At 40.6% G+C, this 20,907-nt stretch overlaps 1 protein-coding gene across 1 annotated transcript in view; it reads right to left on the bottom strand.

Moving 5' to 3' along the window:
• Window positions 1–20,907, bottom strand: part of LOC122791315 (synaptotagmin-1-like) — a 1,919,109-nt gene that overhangs the window by 152,581 nt on the left and 1,745,621 nt on the right. The window contains exon 8 of the mRNA XM_044059019.1: window positions 6,902–7,019. Within this exon, the coding sequence (XP_043914954.1) occupies window positions 6,902–7,019 (118 nt within the window). The remainder of the gene's footprint in view (window positions 1–6,901; window positions 7,020–20,907) is intronic.

Here is a 20,907-nt window from a genome sequence, read left to right as displayed (position 1 = left end):
CCCAGGCAGGTATGACCCTAGCCCTGAGTAGCATTCTGCCATCACCCACAATTATGCCACAGTACAAGGACAAAATGATTGACTTCAACAATTGGTTAAGCTTCTGGTGCCATTCTAAAGGGATCCGGTATCTGTCTGCCTGGGATGACATGCACCACCGTAACAGGAACAGGCAAGCAAAAACTGAGGGTGAAGCTACGTAATGCTAGAAGTCTAAATCTCAAAATGCACTCACTCGAGGCACTCCTTAAAATGGAGAACATCGATATCTGTGCAGTGACTGAGACCTGGTTCAAGGCTCCAGAGAGCACCCCTGCACTACCAGGCTATAACTCATACCACACTTTTTGGCCATGTAACCTGGACCGGAACACCAAAGGTGGAGGTGTGTCCATGTTCATTAAGGATATCCACACCTCCAGGCTAGTTGCTCAGCATAATGCAGCCGAGGTTATCCAAGTGCAACTAACTCTGGGCAAAACTGCAATCCAAATTGTAGCTTGCTACAGATCACCCACAATGCCCCAGGATTCCCACTCCTCTTTTCTTGATATACTGGAAAATATTAGGGTTCAACCAAACACCCTAATAATGGGCGATTTCAACTACCTCACCATTAACTGGGAAAACTACTCATGTACCAACTCCTTTGCTCAACGCTTTCTGGAATTCATAAACTCCAGTGCCCTGGATCAACCTATCCACACACCCACCAGAGGCAACAATATCCTAGATCTAGTCATTACCAATATGAGTGACCGGTGTTCCACACCTGAAGTCAACGCCTCATTGGTCTGATCCGACCATAAGCTAATTACCCTAGATATCCACATCCTGCCCCCACCCCCCATTAAGGAAACCATGGTAAAAAATGTCTCCAAAGCCAACTTCATGCTTCTTAAGACAGAAGTTCTGAACTTCATGACACCCATGCAGATGGACAATACAGTTATGACTACTGAATCCTACACAATTGTACTTTATAAGCACCTACATGAGTGCATGGATCGTGCTATCCCAAACAGAACCAAGATGCTATCCTCCAAAAAAGGAAGCCAATCTGGTGGTCCCCTGCCATAAACAAACTGTACAACAGAAGGAAGAACTCTTGCAAAAGAGAGTAAAATCCCACGAGTGGAGGAGCTCCCTGGTCAGCCTCAGTAAGAAGCTGCGATCCCTGATGAAATCTGCCACAGCTAGTTACAAAAACAAAATCGCCACTGATTCTAAAGACAACCATAAAGAATTCTATAGCTATGTCAAGAATCTCAATGGCAACACTCAGATCTGCTCTGAGTTACAGCACAATGGCGCTAAATATACAGACCCAACTGATATTGCCAACATCCTGGCAGATAGGTTCAGTGCTAACTTTACCCCCTCTCACCCCCTAAAGAGCCCATCTCTATACCGGAAGAATGCAAAGTTCCTGTAATCATGGCTGCACAGTTAAAAACCACACTCTACAAAGCCAACAACACAGCATCCATGGGACCAGACAACATCCCAGGCTGCCTTCTACATGAACTACAGAACAAACTGGCACCCCACCTAAGTACCATGTTCAGTCATGACCTCACCTCAGGCTTTGTGCCTGCTGAATGGTGCACAGCAACGGTTATCCTACTCCACAAGGGGGGAGCCACCATGGACCCCAGGAACTACCGCCTCATTAGCCTGACGAGCCTGGTCTGCAAGACCGTGGAATGTATCATCATGGAACTTATAAACAAAGACATTGGTAATCTCCAAACTCTGGATCCCACCCAGTTCGGGTTTGTAAAAGGCAGATCATGTCTCCTAAACCTGATAGACTTCTTTGAAGCAGTCACCAAAGCCGTAGACAAGGGTAAGGTGGTTCACACAGCCTATCTAGATCTTGCCAAAGCTTTCAACACCATCCCCCACTCTGGAATTATAGATAAACTCACTAAACTAGGTATAAATCCCTATGTCACAAGATGGGTTGCCAACTGGCTCACTGACAGAACCCACACTGTGAAAGTAGCAGACTCCAAATCCGACTTCAGACCAGTGACAAGTGGAGTACCACAGGGTTCAGTTCTGGATCCTCTCCTGTTTGGTATCTACATCTCTGAAGTACAGGCTAACACAGAAGGTTTTTGGCTAATGAAGTTTGCAGATGACTGCAAACTAGGAGCCATAACTGAAACTCCTAACAATGTGGACATCCTACAAAAGGGCCTCACTGAGACAGATGCCTGGTGTCAAAGCCATGGCCTCAAGCTCAATGCTAAAAAGTGCATTGTCATCCCCTTTGGTAAAAACTCTCTACCCATGAACTACAATATAGGTGGTAGTGTACTTAACACTGAAAGTGTGATAAGAGACCTTGGGACACAGGTGGACAGTAGTCTCTCCTTTGATAATCACATCGCCACAGTAGTCAGGAAATCCTTCTATGTGGCACACCTCATCACAAAAGGTTTCTCATCCAGAAAAAAATAGGTCATTGTTCCCCTCTACACATCACTCATTAGACCCATTATAGAGTACAACGCCCCTTTTGGTATGTACCTCACAAGACAACAACTGGAAAGGCTGCAGAAATACCTCACACAGAGCATTACTGGCCTCAAACAGATGCCCTACGCAGACCGTCTCAAAAAACTCCAGCTTTACTCTGTCACATATCGCCTACTCGGAGGTGATCTCTGCCTAACATACAAAGCTATGTCAAACCCAGAGCTGTTGGACATGCTCCACTTAAAGAAATCCCAATCCGTCCGAGCTACATGCTCTAGGGACCTAAACCTTGTCACCACAATAAACAGAACATGCCGGAGGGATAGATTCCTGTCCCAGAGACTTCCCATACTCTGGAATAAACTACCTATCTATATCAAACAAAGCTCCTCATTAGCACTCTTCAAGAAAAATCTTGATGATTGGATGGGAAATAGGACATTCACCCCGGGGATCACCTCTGTGGCTCTGCTCGACAGTAGCAGAGGAAAATAATTTTCTTGGGTGGAAAAGCCAGGGTACCTTTTTGGCTGGGCTTGTATAGGCCCCAGGGCCAATAGCCTAGTACCTACCTATGAACCTATGAGAGGTTCTGCATTCTAAATAATAAGGCCTTGATGGAGCATCTATATATTTGCATGTGTGTGTGTGTGTGTGTGTGTGTGTGTGTGTGTGTGTGTGTGTGTGTGTGGGCGCGCGCGTATGCACGCACGTGCACACATGTGTGTGTATGCATGTGTGAGTGAGTGCATGTGTGAGTGTGTATGAGTGTATGCATGTGCTCGTGTGTGTACTCGTATGCATATGTGTGTGTGTGTGTGTGTGTGTGTGTGTGTGTGTGTGTGTGTGTGTGTGTGTGTGTGTGTGTGTGTGTGTGTGTGCGCACATGCTCGCACACGCATGTATGCGCATGAGCATTTGTATGCATGTGCTTATGTGAGTGTGTTTTCACTTATGTGTGCATGTGTGTATGTGTGGGTAATTGTGTGCATGGGTGAGTGTGTGCTCGTATGTATGAACAAAGTGCTGTTCTGTTTCTATGATTAAAATATTGCTTAGAGCAGTACAATGTATGTTTTATAGGTTCATAGGTAAGTACTGAGCTAGCTGCCCTTATAGGTTCATAGGTAAGTACTGTGCTAGTTGCCCTTATAGGTTCATAGGTAAGTACTGTGCTAACTGCCCTTATAGGTTCATAGGTAAGTACTGTTCTACTGCCCTTATAGGTTCATAGGTAAGTACTGTGCTAGCTGCCCTTATAGGTTCATAGGTAAGTATTGTGCTAGCTGCCCTTATAGGTTCATAGGTAAATACTTGGCTAACTGCCCTTATAGGTTCATAGGTAAGTACTTGGCTAGCTGCCCTTATAGTTTCATAGGTAAGTACTAGGCTAGCTGCCCCTGCAGGCCATTTTAAGCCCAGCCAGTTTCCCTTTTTGTGCTTGAATTAACCTACCCCATGTGGTTAGAGACTGGTCTTATACATGCCATGATCGAAAATGATATAATACTCCTAATGAAAGTGAGTGGAATCATATAATAAACAGTTTGAGGGGGCCCATGCATGGGATAGGGCATTCAGGAGCTGCCTTTGTCCATTATTATAACAGGAGCAGTGCTGGGGTAAATATTCTGTTTACAATCCATTGATTCAAATTGTGCTCGAATATGTATAGGGATGAACTTTATTTTATGTGGGTGGGGAGTCTGTTCCATAGCAGCAGCATCCTCTGCAAGATATACCTGTCCCTCCAAACTATTGTGTTGATGCTTCAGAAAAGGTTTATATCCCTGCACAGAGTATTTGTGATGCCATTTGACTTAATGATGTTCAGTAAATCCATCAGTAATGGGTTGGAGGATGCCTTGTATGGCAGACACAGGTCACCTCATAGCAGTCTGCAGGATACTGAGTATAGTGACAGGGCTTTGAGTCAGTCCATGTAGGACATATTGTTTGGGCCTTGTATCCTTTTAGTAAGATATCTCAGTGGGTGATTCTGTTGTTGCATGTGTCTTGACAGATACATGCCAAAGGGGTATTATATTCAATAACTGGCCCAATGAGGGCTGACTAAAGGGGGACAATGACATCTCTAAATCTAGACACAATCCCTTTGTTTATAAAATGCGCAATATAGAAAGACTTTCTGATAAAAAGCAAGTATTCTCCAAGTATTATGGAATTACTAAAAAGATAAGGGTGGTGTTTAATATACAGCACAAGTCTTTTACAACAGAAAAAAAAATCTGGGCTTGGATATAAAACATGACTAATACCACACTCATGGTATCTTTCTCTTCAAGTTCATTTAATTTGCTGTTTACAAACCAGTAGATGGGCTGCTCAGACACAACCTTTTTCTGCCATGACCCTGGTAATAAAGTGAAATGTATATAAATGAGTTATGTCTCAAATGTGTACCAACTAAATGTATATAAAAGTAATGTCTCAAACGTATACCAACTAAATGTATATAAAAGTAACGTCTCAAATGTATACCAACTAAATGTATATAAAAGTAACATCACAAACGTATACCAACTAAATGTATACAAAAGTAACAGCACAAATGTATACCAACTAAATGTATACAAAAGTAACGTCTCAAATGTATACCAAATAAATGTATATAAAAGTAATGTCTCAAATGTATACCAAATAAATGTATATAAAAGTAACGTCTCAAATGTATACCAACTAAATGTATATAAAAGTAACGTCTCAAATGTATACCAAATAAATGTATATAAAAGTAATGTCTCAAATGTATACCAAATAAATGTATATAAAAGTAACGTCTCAAATGTATACCAACTAAATGTATATAAAAGTAACGTCTCAAATGTATACCAAATAAATGTATATAAAAGTAATGTCTCAAATGTATACCAAATAAATGTACATAAAAGTAACGTCTCAAATGTATACCAACTAAATGTATATAAAAGTAACGTCTCAAATGTATACCAAATAAATGTATATAAAATTAATGTCTCAAATGTATACTAAATAAATGTATATAAAAGTAACGTCTCAAATGTATACCAACTAAATGTATATAAAAGTAACGTCTCAAATGTATACCAAATAAATGTATATAAAATTAATGTCTCAAATGTATACCAAATAAATGTATATAAAAGTAACGTCTCAAATGTATACCAACTAAATGTTCATAAAAGTAACATCTCAAATGTATACCAACTAAATGTATATAAAAGTAACATCTCAAATGTATATTAACTAAATATATATAAAAGTAACATCTCAAATGTATACCAACTAAATGTATATAAAAGTAACGTCTCAAATGTATACCAACTAAATGTATATAAAAGTAACATCACAAATGTATACCAACTAAACATATATAAAAGTAACATCACAAACATATACCAACGAAATATACATAAAAGTAACATCACAAACGTATACCAACTAAATGTATATAAAAGTAACATCACAAATGTATACCAACTAAATGTATTTAAAAGTAACATCACAAATGTGTACCAACTAAATGTATATAAAAGTAACACGACAAACGTATACCAACCAATAATGTATATAAAAGTAACATCACTCACCTCTCCTGACCTTTAACCTCACCTTGTGCTTTATATCTAGCATATACCTTTCCTTTCCCTTGAAGTCACTCTATGTTCTGACCTATTTCTCTTACCTCTCCCATATCCTCATGTTTGTCTTTCTTTTTCGCTCATCTCTTGACTTCTCTCTCTTCCCTATCTTCTCACATTACTTTTTTCCTCCTTCTTCTCCTCCCACTTTTTATTTTATTTCTTATTGTAGTAGGAACCATATGGCATAGCCTGTTTGTAATTATTAAGAAGCCCTTGAAACTGTCCTATCTCTAGTCAGGACTTTTAATGATGGTGTGCCTTACTTTTTGTGAATTTTATCACCAAGTTTATTATTATCAATTTGTATTTGTTTTATTACTAATGTTGTCTTACTTTTATTCTTTGTGTTTATTAATAGTATGTCTCATTGTTATGTTCTATGTGGAGCCTCTACTGAAAATGGAAATATATCCAGCTAGACTAGCCCGGTCAACAAATGTAAAATAAAATAAAATAAAAATAAAATAAAATAAATCACATATGTATACTGACTAAATGTATTTAAAAGTAACACCACAAATGTGTACCAACTAAATGTATATAAAAGTAACATCACAAACGTATATCAACTAAATGTATATGAAAGTTACATCTCAGATGTATATTAACTAAATGTATATAAAAGTAACATCTCAAATGTTTATTAACTAAATGTAAGGTGACGGGGAGGTGACGAGTAGGGATAATGAAACGGGAACAGCTGCTGAACTACCAAATTGCTGTATATAACAATGCAAAATGCACAACATGATATACCATCGTGTTCTTACCTGACAGTCCTCCCACATCCATCTTCTTCAGGTTTTTGGCTTCCAGGACGATAACTGTTAGCTTTCCAGCAGTGGGAACATAGCGCAGGGAGAAACAGATATCACCCAATTTTTCTTGCTGTTAATGATAGAGAAAAAAATGTCTTGTTAGTAGTAATGGCTTGAATGGCTGGATAAATAGGTTTACAGGCATAGTTAAATGCAAAGCAGGCTTCTTCTGAATATGATGCATGCTAATCTGAAAGGAAAATGTGTGTGTGTGAGTGCTTGTGTGTATGGGGGGGGGGGTCATTTCAACCTGAAACTACAAAAGGGATATGGAGCTCAGATTTCACCGAAGTGAAGCAGGTGCCCTGCTTTGTAAGCACAAAAGAGTTTCAGAGCTGTAACTATGTATTAACAGGTAATTATGGAGGAAGAGGATGTATTCACGGGTAATTATGATCGAATATGAAGACAGTAGGTGAAAGAGTAGAGCTTTTGGCCCAAAATTATTAACAACATCACCCTTTTTTACATTAGGAAGGTTTGTGGCCTGCACTGTGGTGGCAGGACAGGTAGCTTACATCCTTCTAAGTTGTGAACTGCTGATTGAGGGCTCAGTGTCTGTTATTCTAAAAGTGTATTAGTTCTAGTTTAAGCACTTGGGCTTCAGGCCAGTTATTTTACATTAAGAAGGTTCATGGTCTGCACTCTTGTGGGAGGAGAGGCTGGACTCTGCCCTTCTGAGCTGGAAATTTCTGGTTAAAGGCTTATAGTGCCTGCATATTTGAACTGTTTCTTACTGAAATTGGTACATCTTGTTTGCTGTAGCATAGACTAGATCCAGGCCTGCTGAATCTAGCTTTGTTTGTATGCTTGCTGTTTGTTTGCTTGTTATTTCCCTGAAACGCTAATTCCACCTAAAATGCGGCTTTTCAGCGCTTATGTGGATCCCTAGTGATATCTGCATTGCTTACTGTACTTATTTCCTTGTTTCACTTGAAAGAAAGTTACTGTTTGTCGTTTTTGCATTTAAGTTACCTGTAACATATTGCATTTAAGTTACCCGGCACTTGCTCACTAAAGCAAATATATAAGTCAGCACTAAAATATTAAAAGCACTACACCCTCACAAACTCCCCTTGAGTACCTCATTCCCCATTGGCCCTTTTTTTTCAGTTATAAAGGAATTCCCAATACTATTCTAGCATGTCCAAAGGTCAGTTGTCAATCTCCTCTCCAGTCAAGCTGGTAAATCTGGGAATCTTGAGGCAATGTTACAACTGCCTCATGTACACAGACAACCCTCTCCTCCTCCCAACAAATTCCAACACATGTGAGAGATGCAACCATATAGCCATAATGGAGGCTAAGCTCTCTCAACTCAGTACTGGCATAACCAGTCAGGAGGAGAAGGAAACCACACTCACTACAATTCCAGTCTCACATAGACCTATCACGACAGCAAACCAAACACATAAACACACAAAAACATACTCGGAGGCTCTAAATAAAAATCTGCCTAAGCAGCAGAGACCTCCAAAGCAGACACCCAAGCAACCGCTACCCCAAAACAAAACACGTGCAGCACATAGCTCACAAAGCCAGTGTGCCGAACAGTCACAGCCCTTAAGGCGAAACAACACACCTGATACACTTGTAATAGGTGACTCTATCGTCAGGCACACTGACGTCCCGCTCATCAGGCTGAACAAGGAGCAGGTCACGGTGAGCTGCCTGTCGGGCGCTAGGATCCGCCACATAACACAAGCGCTCAGGTCACTCCAAGGCAAGTACAAATATGACTCAGTCATTGTCCATGCTGGTGTGAATGACCTGAGACGTACCTCCCTGGACTACATGAAAAGAGACATAGAGGAGCTCTCTGAGCATGTAGCCCAGGCCGGTATGACCCTGACCTTGAGTAGCATCTTACCCTCACCAAGAATGATGCCACAATATGAAGACAAGATGATCAATTTCAACAATTGGCTTAAGTATTGGTGTCACTCAAAGGGGATCCAATGCCTGTCAGCCTGGGATGACATGCTCAACAAGCCATGATGCTTCGCTAGGGACGGCTTGCACCTGTCACCCCTGGGCTTTCAGATATTGGCAAAGGCTCTTGCTACCCCCATAGTGCCTTTTTTAGGCAAGGCTCAAAAGACAAACCCACCCCCATAGGTATCACAAAGGATAAGAAACTAAGAGTAATGCTACTCAATGCCAGAAGTCTAAACCTCAAGATGCACGCACTCGAAACACTCCTTAGCATGGAGAACATCCATATCTGTGCAGTAACAGAAACCTGGTTCAAGGCTCCCGAGAGCACCCCAGCACTACCAGGTTATACCTCATACCATGCTTTTCGGCCCCAAAACTTGGACCGAACCACAAAAGGAGGGGAGTATCAATATTCGTCAAAGATACCCACACCTCCAGGTTGGTGGCACAGCATGAAGCATCAGAAACTATCCATGTGCAACTAACAGTGGGTAAAACTGCCTTCCAGTTTGCAGCCTGCTACAGACCACCCTCCCAAACCCAGGAACCCCACTCGGCCTTCCTGAGAACACTGGAAAATATGAAGGTCTCTCCAAACACCATTATATTGGGTGACTTCAACTACACAAACATAGACTGGGAGCATTACTCTAGCTCCAACACCCTTGCCCAAAGGTTCCTAGAATTTATAAACTCAAATGCTATGGAACAACTTGTTACCACTCCCACAAGAGGGGAAAACATACTGGACCTGATCATCAGCAACATGGGGACTCTATGCTCCAGACCAGAAGTGTATCCCTCACTGGTAAGATCAGACCATAAACTAATCTCACTGGATATTCACATCCCGACTCCACCCCCTGCCCTGAAAACACAGTGAAAAACTTCTCTAAAGCAAATTTCACACTCCTCAAAACCGAGGTGGAAGCCTTCAAAGCCCCCGGGCCTGTGGAAAATACGGCCCAGACCGCAGAATCCTTTATAAATGCATTCTATGAACACCTTCAGGAATGCATGGATCATGCAATCCCAAATAAAACCAAGACCCAATCCTCCAAAGGCAGATGACCTGTCTGGTGGACCCCAGCCATAAACAAACTATACAATAGAAGGAGGAAGCTACTACATGATACAGCAAAATCCCAAAAAGGGAAGGCATCTCTGATCAGTATTAGCAAAAAAACTACGGGCACTCATAAAATCGTCTAAGGCCAACTTCGAGAGAAAAATTGCACAGGACGTTAAGGATAATCACAAGGCTTTCTTTAGTTATGTTAGAAACCTGGGTGGGAATTCCCAGATATGCTCAGAATTAGTCCAAAATGACAAAAAATACACCGAACCCACAGACATTGCCAACATCCTAGCTGACAGGTTCAGTGCAAACTCCACCCCCCCCCCACCAAAAGGGCAAATATCTATCCCAGCAGAGTGCTGCCCCCCTGACATCTGAGATGCTCAGGTAAGAGCTGCCCTCTCCAAAGCAAAAAACACAGCATCAATGGGACTAGACGGTGTCTCGGCTGCCCTTACAAGAACTCCAAGAAGAGCTAAACCCAAACATAAAACTACTGTTCAATCTCAGCCTTACTACAGGATATCTACCCAAAGAGTGGCATACAGCAACAGTGGTCCCTCTCCACAAAGGTGGTGCCTCAACGGATCCTGGAAACTATTGCCCCATAAGCCTGACTAGCTTGGTCTGCAAAGCTATGGAAAGGATCATCATGGACCTCATAAATAAAGACATTGGGGACCTACAGACACTGGAGCCTACCCAGTCCGGCTTTGTTAAGGGCAGATCCTGCCTCTTAAACCTGGTTGATTTCTTTGAAACAGTCACCAAGGCCATTGACGAGGGGAAGGTGGTCCACACAGCCTACCTGGACCTCGCAAAAGCCTTCAATACAATACCCCACTTGGGCATTATAGATAAGCTCATCAGCTTAAATATAAACCCATATGTCACTAGATGGGTTGCAAACTGGCTCAAGGACAGAACCCACATGGTTAGAATTGCTGGAGCCATGTCAGACTCCAAACCAGTTACAAGTGACGTCCCACAAGGCTCAGTCCTGGGACCTCTCTTGTTCGGTATATATTTCTCGGAGGTACAGGCCAACACAGAAGGACTGTGGCTGACCAAGTTTGCAGATGACTGCAAACTGGGCGCAGTAATCGACTCTCCAGCCAACACAAGCATCCTCCAAAAGGGCCTCATAGAAACAGACAACTGGTGCCAGAGCCATGGCCTCAAGCTAAACGCCAAAAAGTGTATAGTCATCCCCTTTGGCAAAAACAAAGTACCCACAATTTACCACATAGGTGGTAATCCATTAAGTACAGAAGAAGTAATTAGGGACCTGGGGACCCAAGTTGATAGCAATCTCTCATTTGACAACCACGTGGCCAAAATGGTTAGAAAAACATTTTATACAGCCCACCTCATCATGAAGGGATTCACATCTAGATCAAGGGAGGTCATCGTGCCTCTTTACTCATCCCTCATCAGGCCCATAAATTGAGTACAATGCCCCTTTTGGGATGTACCTTACCAGACACCTGCAGCAACTGGAAAGACCCCAAAAGTACCTCACCAAGAGGATCAAAGGGCTCAAACAGATGCCATATGCTGCCCGGTTAAAGAAACTCCAGCTCTACTCAGTGGCATACCGCCTGCTGAGAGGCAATCTGTGCCTGACGTATAAAGCCATGTCCAACCCGGAATTAATGGACATGCTGCACCTCAGAAAATCCAAATCCCATCGAGCTACGCGCTCGAGAGACTTAAACCTCAGCACTGAAATAAATAGGACATTCTGGAGGGATAAATTCATAACCTAGAGGCTCCCTTCACTTTGGAATAAAATCCCAGTCCAGGTTAGGCAGAGTCCCTCATTGACTCTCTTCAAGAGGAATCTTGATGAGTGGATGGGAGATCGTAGGTGTACCCTGGGTATCACTTCTGTGTCACTGTTAGACAGAGGCACAGTATACTAACCTCGAAAAAGGGCATAGTAAAATTAGCCAAACACACTCTGGCTAGGCTTATAAATGCCCTAGGGCAGATAGCCTAGTATGAACCTATGAACCTATGAACCTAAGGTAATACTATACAAAGAGACATGAAAACAAATCCTGTCTTGGCAAAAGAAAATACCTAATCTGAACAAGATTGCAAATCACTCCCTTTTCTGTTACACAGTTCTTAAAGTTATCCAAATCCACCTGTAAAAACATTCAGCATACATTGATCAACCAGTCATTACGCACTTTACATTAATCACTACCACAACTGTTCTCTGATAATGTTTTTATAGGTTCATAGGTTGGTACTAGGCTATCAGCCCTAGGGCCTATACAAGCCTAGTCATAACAATCCCCTGGATATTTCTTCTAACACTATTTACTTCCCTATTTCAGAATAGCTGAACGTGGCAGCCCAAGCACTACATCGACACATATGATTTCAGGCATGTTTAGTTCCAAATGAACTGTTCCATTAAGATGTGTGACTGACCTTGGATATGCTTTAACCTGTTGTTTCACATAATACCCCCTCCTACAGAGGCCAGCTTACCCCCTAACCAAAAGGAAGGTATAGATAAGTATTCTGGTGCCCTGTGCCATTCACTGATCTACTTACTGTTCCTCCTCAACTTTAAGTTGAGGATCAAAAATAAAAATGTTCTCTCTATGTTCTACTTGATTTCACTAAAGTAAACCAGCACAGCACTTGATATACATCTAGTAATCAGCTTGCTTACATGCTTATGGGTAAATACAACAGAAAAAGCACTGAGCTCATCTGTGCTGACTGACATTCAATATCGAGTGCCGATACTGCACTAGACCAAACACTGAGCACCAAAACACTTCAGATCTGACGGCAAACACAGTACAAACATTCAGAAACTGAATGTCGGTAGTGACGATTGCACCTACTGACACTTTGTGCTTGGGTTGGCTGCCCACTTTGCTCGACATCCTGGTTTGTATATATTCTCAGTGGCCTCCTTCTGCGGCTACTACCCCTTTCATCTATGAATATAGTCAGGATCAGCCTTATACCAATTGAACCAGTTTATCCCAGTAGGGTCTCACACTCACAGGGGGTCCTGCACTTTGTCAATACTACAAAGGTTGATCAAGGGCTAGAACACTTCCTGATGTCTGCAAGAAACTCTGATGACATGCAGGTCACTACTTTGCAAGCACCCAGCGAAACTTGTCTGGCTGGTGAGACTCGACTACATCAAACTGAAAGGAATTTTAATGTTTGTAGTCGTGCCCCCAACATACCCAAGTTTCTCAGTAGTGAAGCAGGCTAGAATTGTCTGTGTGATTTGCATGCCTTCACACAAGATTGCCTGTGGTAACACAGAAACTAATTCATACTGTGCTACGTTACTTGCCTGGGGCTGTTTGGAGAAGTGCTGCTAGAGACGGAAAGTCACGGTGCTCATTAGACATTCTCTGAATTTGAAATTGTCTGTTTGAGAAACTCATTAACTTCTTTGTTTAGTTAGTGTTATGGATGCTCTTGACTCATGTTCTGTTCAGGGGCATACAGAGACCCTCTTGGAGACAGATTTCAGAAGAGCTAATCTGTCTGCAAGGCTACATGCTTGCCTTTATTGTAACCTTAATGTTACCACTAGTGAAGACCGACTCAATCGGAAGTGATAAACAAGTTGGTGGCATATTGTTTGAGTAGTGTATGGCTGTTTGTGATTAATAAATGTGCTGATATTTTTGCTGTATAAATAGTATAGGGGATTATTCATAGGGCTACAGCTGTGATTTGGAAATGGTAACACATATCTCTCACTTGTGAAACTGTACTGTTCAACAAAACCTTTTCTACTATTGGCAGTATTCCAATGCTATGTGAAAATAAATGAATGTGCTGCACATATAAAAATTTATTGTAAACTACTAATCTGTCCATACTGAAAGGGTCAGCTAAAACAAAAAAAAGTCATCTAAACTATCAAAAGGTGCAATGGAGTCCAGAATATGTATAAACAGTGGAAGAACTAGAAAAATGATGGTCACTTTCCTGAAACTGCTACTACTGTTGTCTGAAAAGCTTTATCCTTTTGGGAATTACTTCTGATGCTTTGAGATAACGTATGCTGTATATTCTAATAACTGATTTCACTTTGTGGTGTATGACAAACTTAATTTGTGTAAAAAATAAATATCTTTGTCTATAATAGACTCTGTACTGCTTTACTTTCCTCCTTAGCACCTTGGAGTGCATTTCTCCATCTGTGCATGGGACTTCTTTGTACTCTGGATGCTATTTCTCTAACCATACGTGAGACTTCTTAGCACTATGGAGTATATTTCACCAATCATCCCCTGCTCTGCTCTGCACAAAAATCATCACAGTCTGTGACTCAGTTATGTAATATGTTGTGAGCATTTAAACAAAAATGTTTTGTGTTGTTTTTCGTCTTGAGACAGTTTGCTGACATTTCATTAACGTTAAGCATCTGGGTAGCTTACAGTGCATTTCCACATATTTTGTGCATCACTATCCTAAAAGCTCCTTCCCTGGTTGGTTGTGTAGTCACTTCTTATTTTTGTCATTTACATCCACATCTGTGGAATCAAGCTTAATTTAACTCTGCAGTTGGAGAATTTTGCTTCACCAAAACTGACTTTCTTGTAATTGGCTTTACAGTGCAGAAGGACGGATCCCTTAGTGCAACCTGTTTGACTACAAGGTCTGGCACCTGACGAGTTGGCTGGAGGTGGAGAGGAAATCTAGCGGCATTTTACAGGTTCACCTGTACAGGGAAGAGGTGTGGAGTCTTAGCTCACTAATATAGCCCCATCGGTGATATGGAGGGCACATATATCCTTAGCTGACAAATCCTGAGGCATGCATTGGCAGAGGTTCTCAGTCATCTTATGTGACTGCATCTCAGGCAAGGGGGCAAGGAATGGTTCGGGCATAAAACAAAAACTTCAAGACACCCTTTCAGAACTAAAATAAAAGAACATTTAAAATATGTATTTATAATGGTGAATCAGGTGCCCTAGGCAGCTGTTCTTCTGTAATAGATCATACTACAGATTTCTACTTTCAGGATTCACAACTTATTAAGAAAAGTAAGTTAGCTGGTAATTATAAAGATAGATGACTGAAAGTGTGTGCATATTTATCAGGGTAAGTCACTTACTCCGAGAACAAGTCTTTCAGAATTGGGACAGGCTTGCACAGGATTAAATCACTTACTCTGAGAACAAGTGCTTCAGAATTGGGACAGGCTTGCACAGGATTAAATCACTTACTCTGAGAACATGTGCTTCAGAATTTGGACAGGTTTGCACAGGATTAAATCACTTACTCTGAGAACAAGTGCTTCAGAATTGGGACAGGCTTACACCAGAGTAACTCACTTATTCTGAAACCAATTCTTTTGGAATCTCTCCTCCAGTGTAATTTTTTTACAAATAGGCCTTACGGTGATGTGAGTGATATACAGAGAGAACAAGTGCTTCAGAATCAGGACAGGATTACACCGGAGAGTAGGTTTTTTGGAACTGGGACAGCCTTACACCTGAGTAAGTCACTTACTTTGAGAGCAATTCTTTTGGAATCTGGCCCAAAGTCTTGCTGTTGTAATTGGATGTTCTTATTGCTTGATTTCGTATTAAGGTGCTTTAGGCACAAATTCATATTTTTATGCAACAATTAAAGAAACGTTCTAAAATTAGAAGATATTTGCCATTTTTTCTCAGAATAAAATAGTCCATGTAGGGACTGTCCTGTGAAACGTGGGGTGGGCAGTGATCCTATTAGTTGTATCCTACTGGTAGTGTGGACTAGATAAAACAACACTCAGCAATTTCCCATTGTATTGCCTAAGACTGTGATGATTTCACATCAACAGTGCAGTGAGAAAGAATAAACTCAGAGATGCATAACATTACAGAATACAGTGGGCAACACTGTGAATAACAATTAATCTTGAAAACAGTTAACCATTGTTCTCAAGAAAATGCACTGCATTTTAATAACATTAACCCTGATAAAATGCTCATAAATTTCAACTTCACAAATCAATTTAAAATGATCCCTCCCTTTAGCATACAAGATTGCAATCTCATGCGCTTTCTATGAATAATATTTCAGTACGGTTCTAAGCTTCTTGTTTGGGGCCATTTTCCTGCTACAGCAACTTCCATTTACCGGACATATTTCTTTCATTTCAGGCTGTTGCCATCATTTCAAGCTCACACACAAACCATCAAAAAGAAAACAATAAACGGAGTGGTGCACACACTGATGTGCTTGACTGCTTGCTTACTCACCTTGTCTGAGAATTGCAAATACCCAGTTGTGGTCACAGATCTAGTTATGTCATCAAGCTGATGATGTCACTGGTGTGGCAGGTGGGGTGATTAAACAACTCTATGAATAATGTAAAGGGGACACATGGGATTTTGTGGCACCCTGTTATCTTATGGATAGAATCAACATTTTCCAGAAAATACTAAACTGTTGAGAGGTATCACACACACACACCATTAGGCACATTTCCATATCTAATGAGTAAACTGTGGACCCTAATTAAATGGTAGCCTAACTTTCCCCCCAACAAGCAGCGTATGTACTCCAGACCTTGTCTTAGACATCTCTAGTTTTAATGTTACAGTCTCCTGCCGTCTCTTTCTCTGCTGACTCCCATGACCTGATCAGATTTTATCAAATGTAGTAAAAGCTTTGTTTATTATGCAACATCATATTGTCATTACAGATACTTTCTACCAGGAATAGTTTGCACAGATTTCTACAACTATTTTTTTTTTATTTATTTTATTTTACATTTGTTAACCGGGCTAGTCCAACTGGATACATGTCCATTTTCAGTGGAGGCCCGGGGAGAAAAGCTCCGCTAACTACTACTTAACAAGTTAAAAATATACAGAATTATACAATAAAAAGAAAACATTTGCTTTAAATTTCTTCCAGGATGTATAGACATAAGAGTACAATATGAGGCTAACTAAGTCAATCAGTTAAATAACTCAGAAGTCTAAATGGATTCATGAGAGATGTACTTTATTTGAGAATTTGTTTTAGATTTATAAACTTGATGCCAGATATGATTTTTCTTTTATCCATGTGTTATCCATATAAGTGATCTAGTTTATCTCACATCCTTTTAAGTCACATCCAAGGCCTGCCACAGAAGCAAGAGTAACTGCAAGTAACCAGCTGAGCAGCATGTGTTTAGAAGATCGAAGGAAACAGAAGTACCCACAAGACATTCACACAAACACAGGCAAAGCATACATACCTATAGTGTCCAGGACTGAATGCTGCAACCTGGAACTGTGAAACAGACATTTTATTCACTGAACTACTGTGCTGCCCACATTTTGTTTTTATTATCAAACTGTTAATTGGTTGCTGACCTTTAATTAACTTGACAATGTTATTTTATCATCACTGTTTTTATATTGTTATGGAGTATATAATACTGCTGTGATACACCAATTTAGTCTGCTAGTGAGTACTAGCATCTCTTTGTAGCCTACATATACATAAATGTTCCTTCACATGACATTTGTAACCTGCCATTGTAGTGCACACCATGGTTGTAAGACTTTGTGAGTAACAGTCCACCTACTACTTATCAAATGTTTAAGTAAATATGTAAGTGTCTGTAACCTGTCTCACTTCTTTCCTGGTAAGAACATATATACAATGCATTTTGTTAGACATTCGCCATATAGCTTCTGCCACAGAAGATATTACCTTCAAAAAGATCTAGATCCGTCACAAGGTGACCTAGGCAGCTGCCTAGGGCTTGGTGCTGACAGAGGTCCTGGACTGGCTGTAAAACAAATTCTCTATCTTTCAAAGAATGGAAGATTTCTTTCACAGTACAGGTCTGGAGTCAGCACACATTTCCAAAGCAAAGTGTCAGCACATGTGCACAGCAAGCCTCGAAGCATACCAACACTCCTGATTGAGTGGAAGATTTGAAGCAAGCAGGTGATCTTGTTTTAGCACTCCCCGAATCGAGCACATCCTCCACAGATAATGTTTTGAAACATGTCCTCTAACTGACTGGGAGATTAGAACACCAGCAGGGGATTTGAATCAGTACCAGAGCTTTGTTCAGAATTCTTGATAAAACAAGTTGACATGTATTTTTGAAAAATCCTTGTAAAATTAGTGATTTTTCTGGCAGATTGCTGTGGATTGCAGTCATTAAATAATGACAGGTATAAATTTCAGATAATATGCAAACTGATAGGTTTGAATGGTAATTGATGAGAGACAGGCAAGTAATGGAATATTAGTATGGCTGCAGGGGGGGGGCAGTGTATTACCCTGCTTAAGGACCCATTGGGCATGACTTGGCTCTGCCTCCAAGGCTGAACTCTGTATTCCAAATGGGGTTTCATCAGATGCTTGCAAAGGGGGCAAGAATTTCATGCTTTAATGGTGCAACTTGTCACATTCCGTAATGCCTAACCCACAGTGATGCTTGTCACATTCCGTAATGCCTAACCCACAGTGATGCTTGTCACATTCCATAATGCCTAACCCACAGTGATGCTTGTCACATTCCATAATGCCTAACCCACAGTGATGCTTGTCACATTTCGTAATGCCTAACCCACAGTGATGCTTGTCACATTCCGTAATGCCTAACCCACAGTGATGATTTCTGATGTTGGCTTTAGTTAATGTGAATGTCACTGCACCAAAGCCTTTATTTTATCTTGCCCTTTAACAGTTATATTTGCTTTCCTTGCAAAGATTCTCTTCTTGTGAATGTTCAGTTGATGAGAAAACAAATGTTAAGTGCTGTAACATATACTACAGATTATGCACATTGAATGACAAAAAGAGTCAGCAATACATGACAACAAAACTTAAGAAAAAGTAATGTATTGTGACACATGCAGTTGTTAAAAGGGATGTGTGGCTCTGGGGTATTTTCAACAATTGACAGGGTTCAAATAAGGAACAGTGCGGCTGTGCGGTATTTATAACACACAATTGACAGGGTTCAAATAAGGGACAGTGCGGCTGTGCGGTATTTATAACACACAATTGACAGGGTTCAAATAAGGGACAGTGCGGCTGTGCGGTATTTATAACACACAATTGACAGGGTTCAAATAAGGGACAGTGCGGCTGTGCGGTATTTATAACACACAATTGACAGGGTTCAAATAAGGGACAGTGCGGCTGTGTGGTATTTATAACACACAATTGACAGGGTTCAAATAAGGGACAGTGCGGCTGTGCGGTATTTATAACGCACAATTGACAGGGTTCAAATAAGGGACAGTGCGGCTGTGCGGTATTTATAACACACAATTGACAGGGTTCAAATAAGGGACAGTGCGCTAGCGGTATTTATAACACACAATTGACAGGGTTCAAATAAGGGACAGTGCGGCTGTGCGGTATTTATAACACACAATTGACAGGGTTCAAATAAGGGACAGTGCGGCTGTGCGGTATTTATAACACACAATTGACAGGGTTCAAATAAGGAACAGTGCGGCTGTGCGGTATTTATAACTCACAATTGACAGGGTTCAATCAAGCAGGCTCATACCTCTCAACCTCTTTGAGAAAGAAATCTGGACAAAGCTACAAATAACGGGGAGACAAAGGCCTCAGAATAGGGACACTTTTTCAATATTGCTCTTACAGATTTAGGAAGATGATAGACAGCAGGTTTTGCAGTTGCATGAATTGTCTGAAGGATATGAAGTCTGAAACTCAAATGTCTGCCATTATTTTTTTCTTTTTAGTCCTTAATGATCTGCCAGAAAACCACAATTATATGACAGACAAAAACATGAGGCAAAAATCAGTTGGGAGGTATTTGAAGGCTGAAACAAAATGTAAGATATATTGATTTCTTTTGTACTTCTGTCCAGGTCCATCCTAATGCAGTTTTGAAGTAAAACAGCAGATGGCAGCAAACAGCAACATCAGGCAGCCCCTCTTTCTTCATTATATTTATCACTTAACAGAGCAGAAAAGGATACGCCTGATGGTCCCGACGTAGACCTACTGGAACGGCTAACAAGAAACTGAAATCGTAGTTTTTAGTCATAAATTAATATTGCCAAATAAGTCCTTCAAGTAAGATTAAAATGGTCAGATTTACTGAGCATTTTCATCAAGCATGCTTATCAGAGCAAGGAGATATATTGGAAAATGACAGCATCTTAAGGTTAGCGTAATGATATAGTCTGATCAGACCTGAGACCATGTTTCATAACTTGTAGACCATTGGTTTTTATACTTTATAAGTTATTTCATGCACCTGTTCTCAGATTACCTGCTTTATCCAATTCAGGGTTAGAGAGAAACAAAAGGATATTAGCAGAGAATCAAATTCTAGACAGGACTCCAGTCTATCACAGGATACACAAACAGACACACAAAAATAAAAACATCCACGTATGCAGGCAATTTGAGAGATTGCTATTTCATCTAGGACATAGGGTTGTCAACTTTTCATGTCAAAAATTCTGGTCATGTAGGTGAAAGCAAAATGAGTGTGATTTTGGTACCCATGTCCCCTCCCAAGTAACCATTCCAGTGTCCCCTTACTTGGCTATTTCTCCATTTCTACACATTTGCCATAAACACTGTTCAAAACTCTCAGTGTGCATACTATTTTCTGCTTTACTTCTACAATGATTGCAGAGATTTGCATTTAATTTAAAACTTTTATTTCAAATTTTATAGCACATACACTGATTTGCTAAACAAAGTAATACAGTCTCACAATGAAAACAGACTTAGCATTAAAACTTTTCTGCATTTGAAACTCACATTTGCTGAAACAGCATTAAAACCCACATTCAAAGAAAATACATTTGGCCAGTGGTGGATTAAGTTTACCTTTAGGCTGTTTTCAAATCATAGGCCCCTTGCACACATTTTTAGGACCATGCAAAAGTTCTTTGATTCACCTTCTTGATTGTAGAAATGATAATATATAATAATCAGA

This window comes from Protopterus annectens, chromosome 17.part0, assembly GCF_019279795.1.
Source record: "Protopterus annectens isolate FY-2018-M chromosome 17.part0, PAN1.0, whole genome shotgun sequence".
Lineage (NCBI taxonomy): Eukaryota > Metazoa > Chordata > Ceratodontiformes > Protopteridae > Protopterus > Protopterus annectens.
This window is presented reverse-complemented; position numbering and strand designations above follow the sequence as displayed.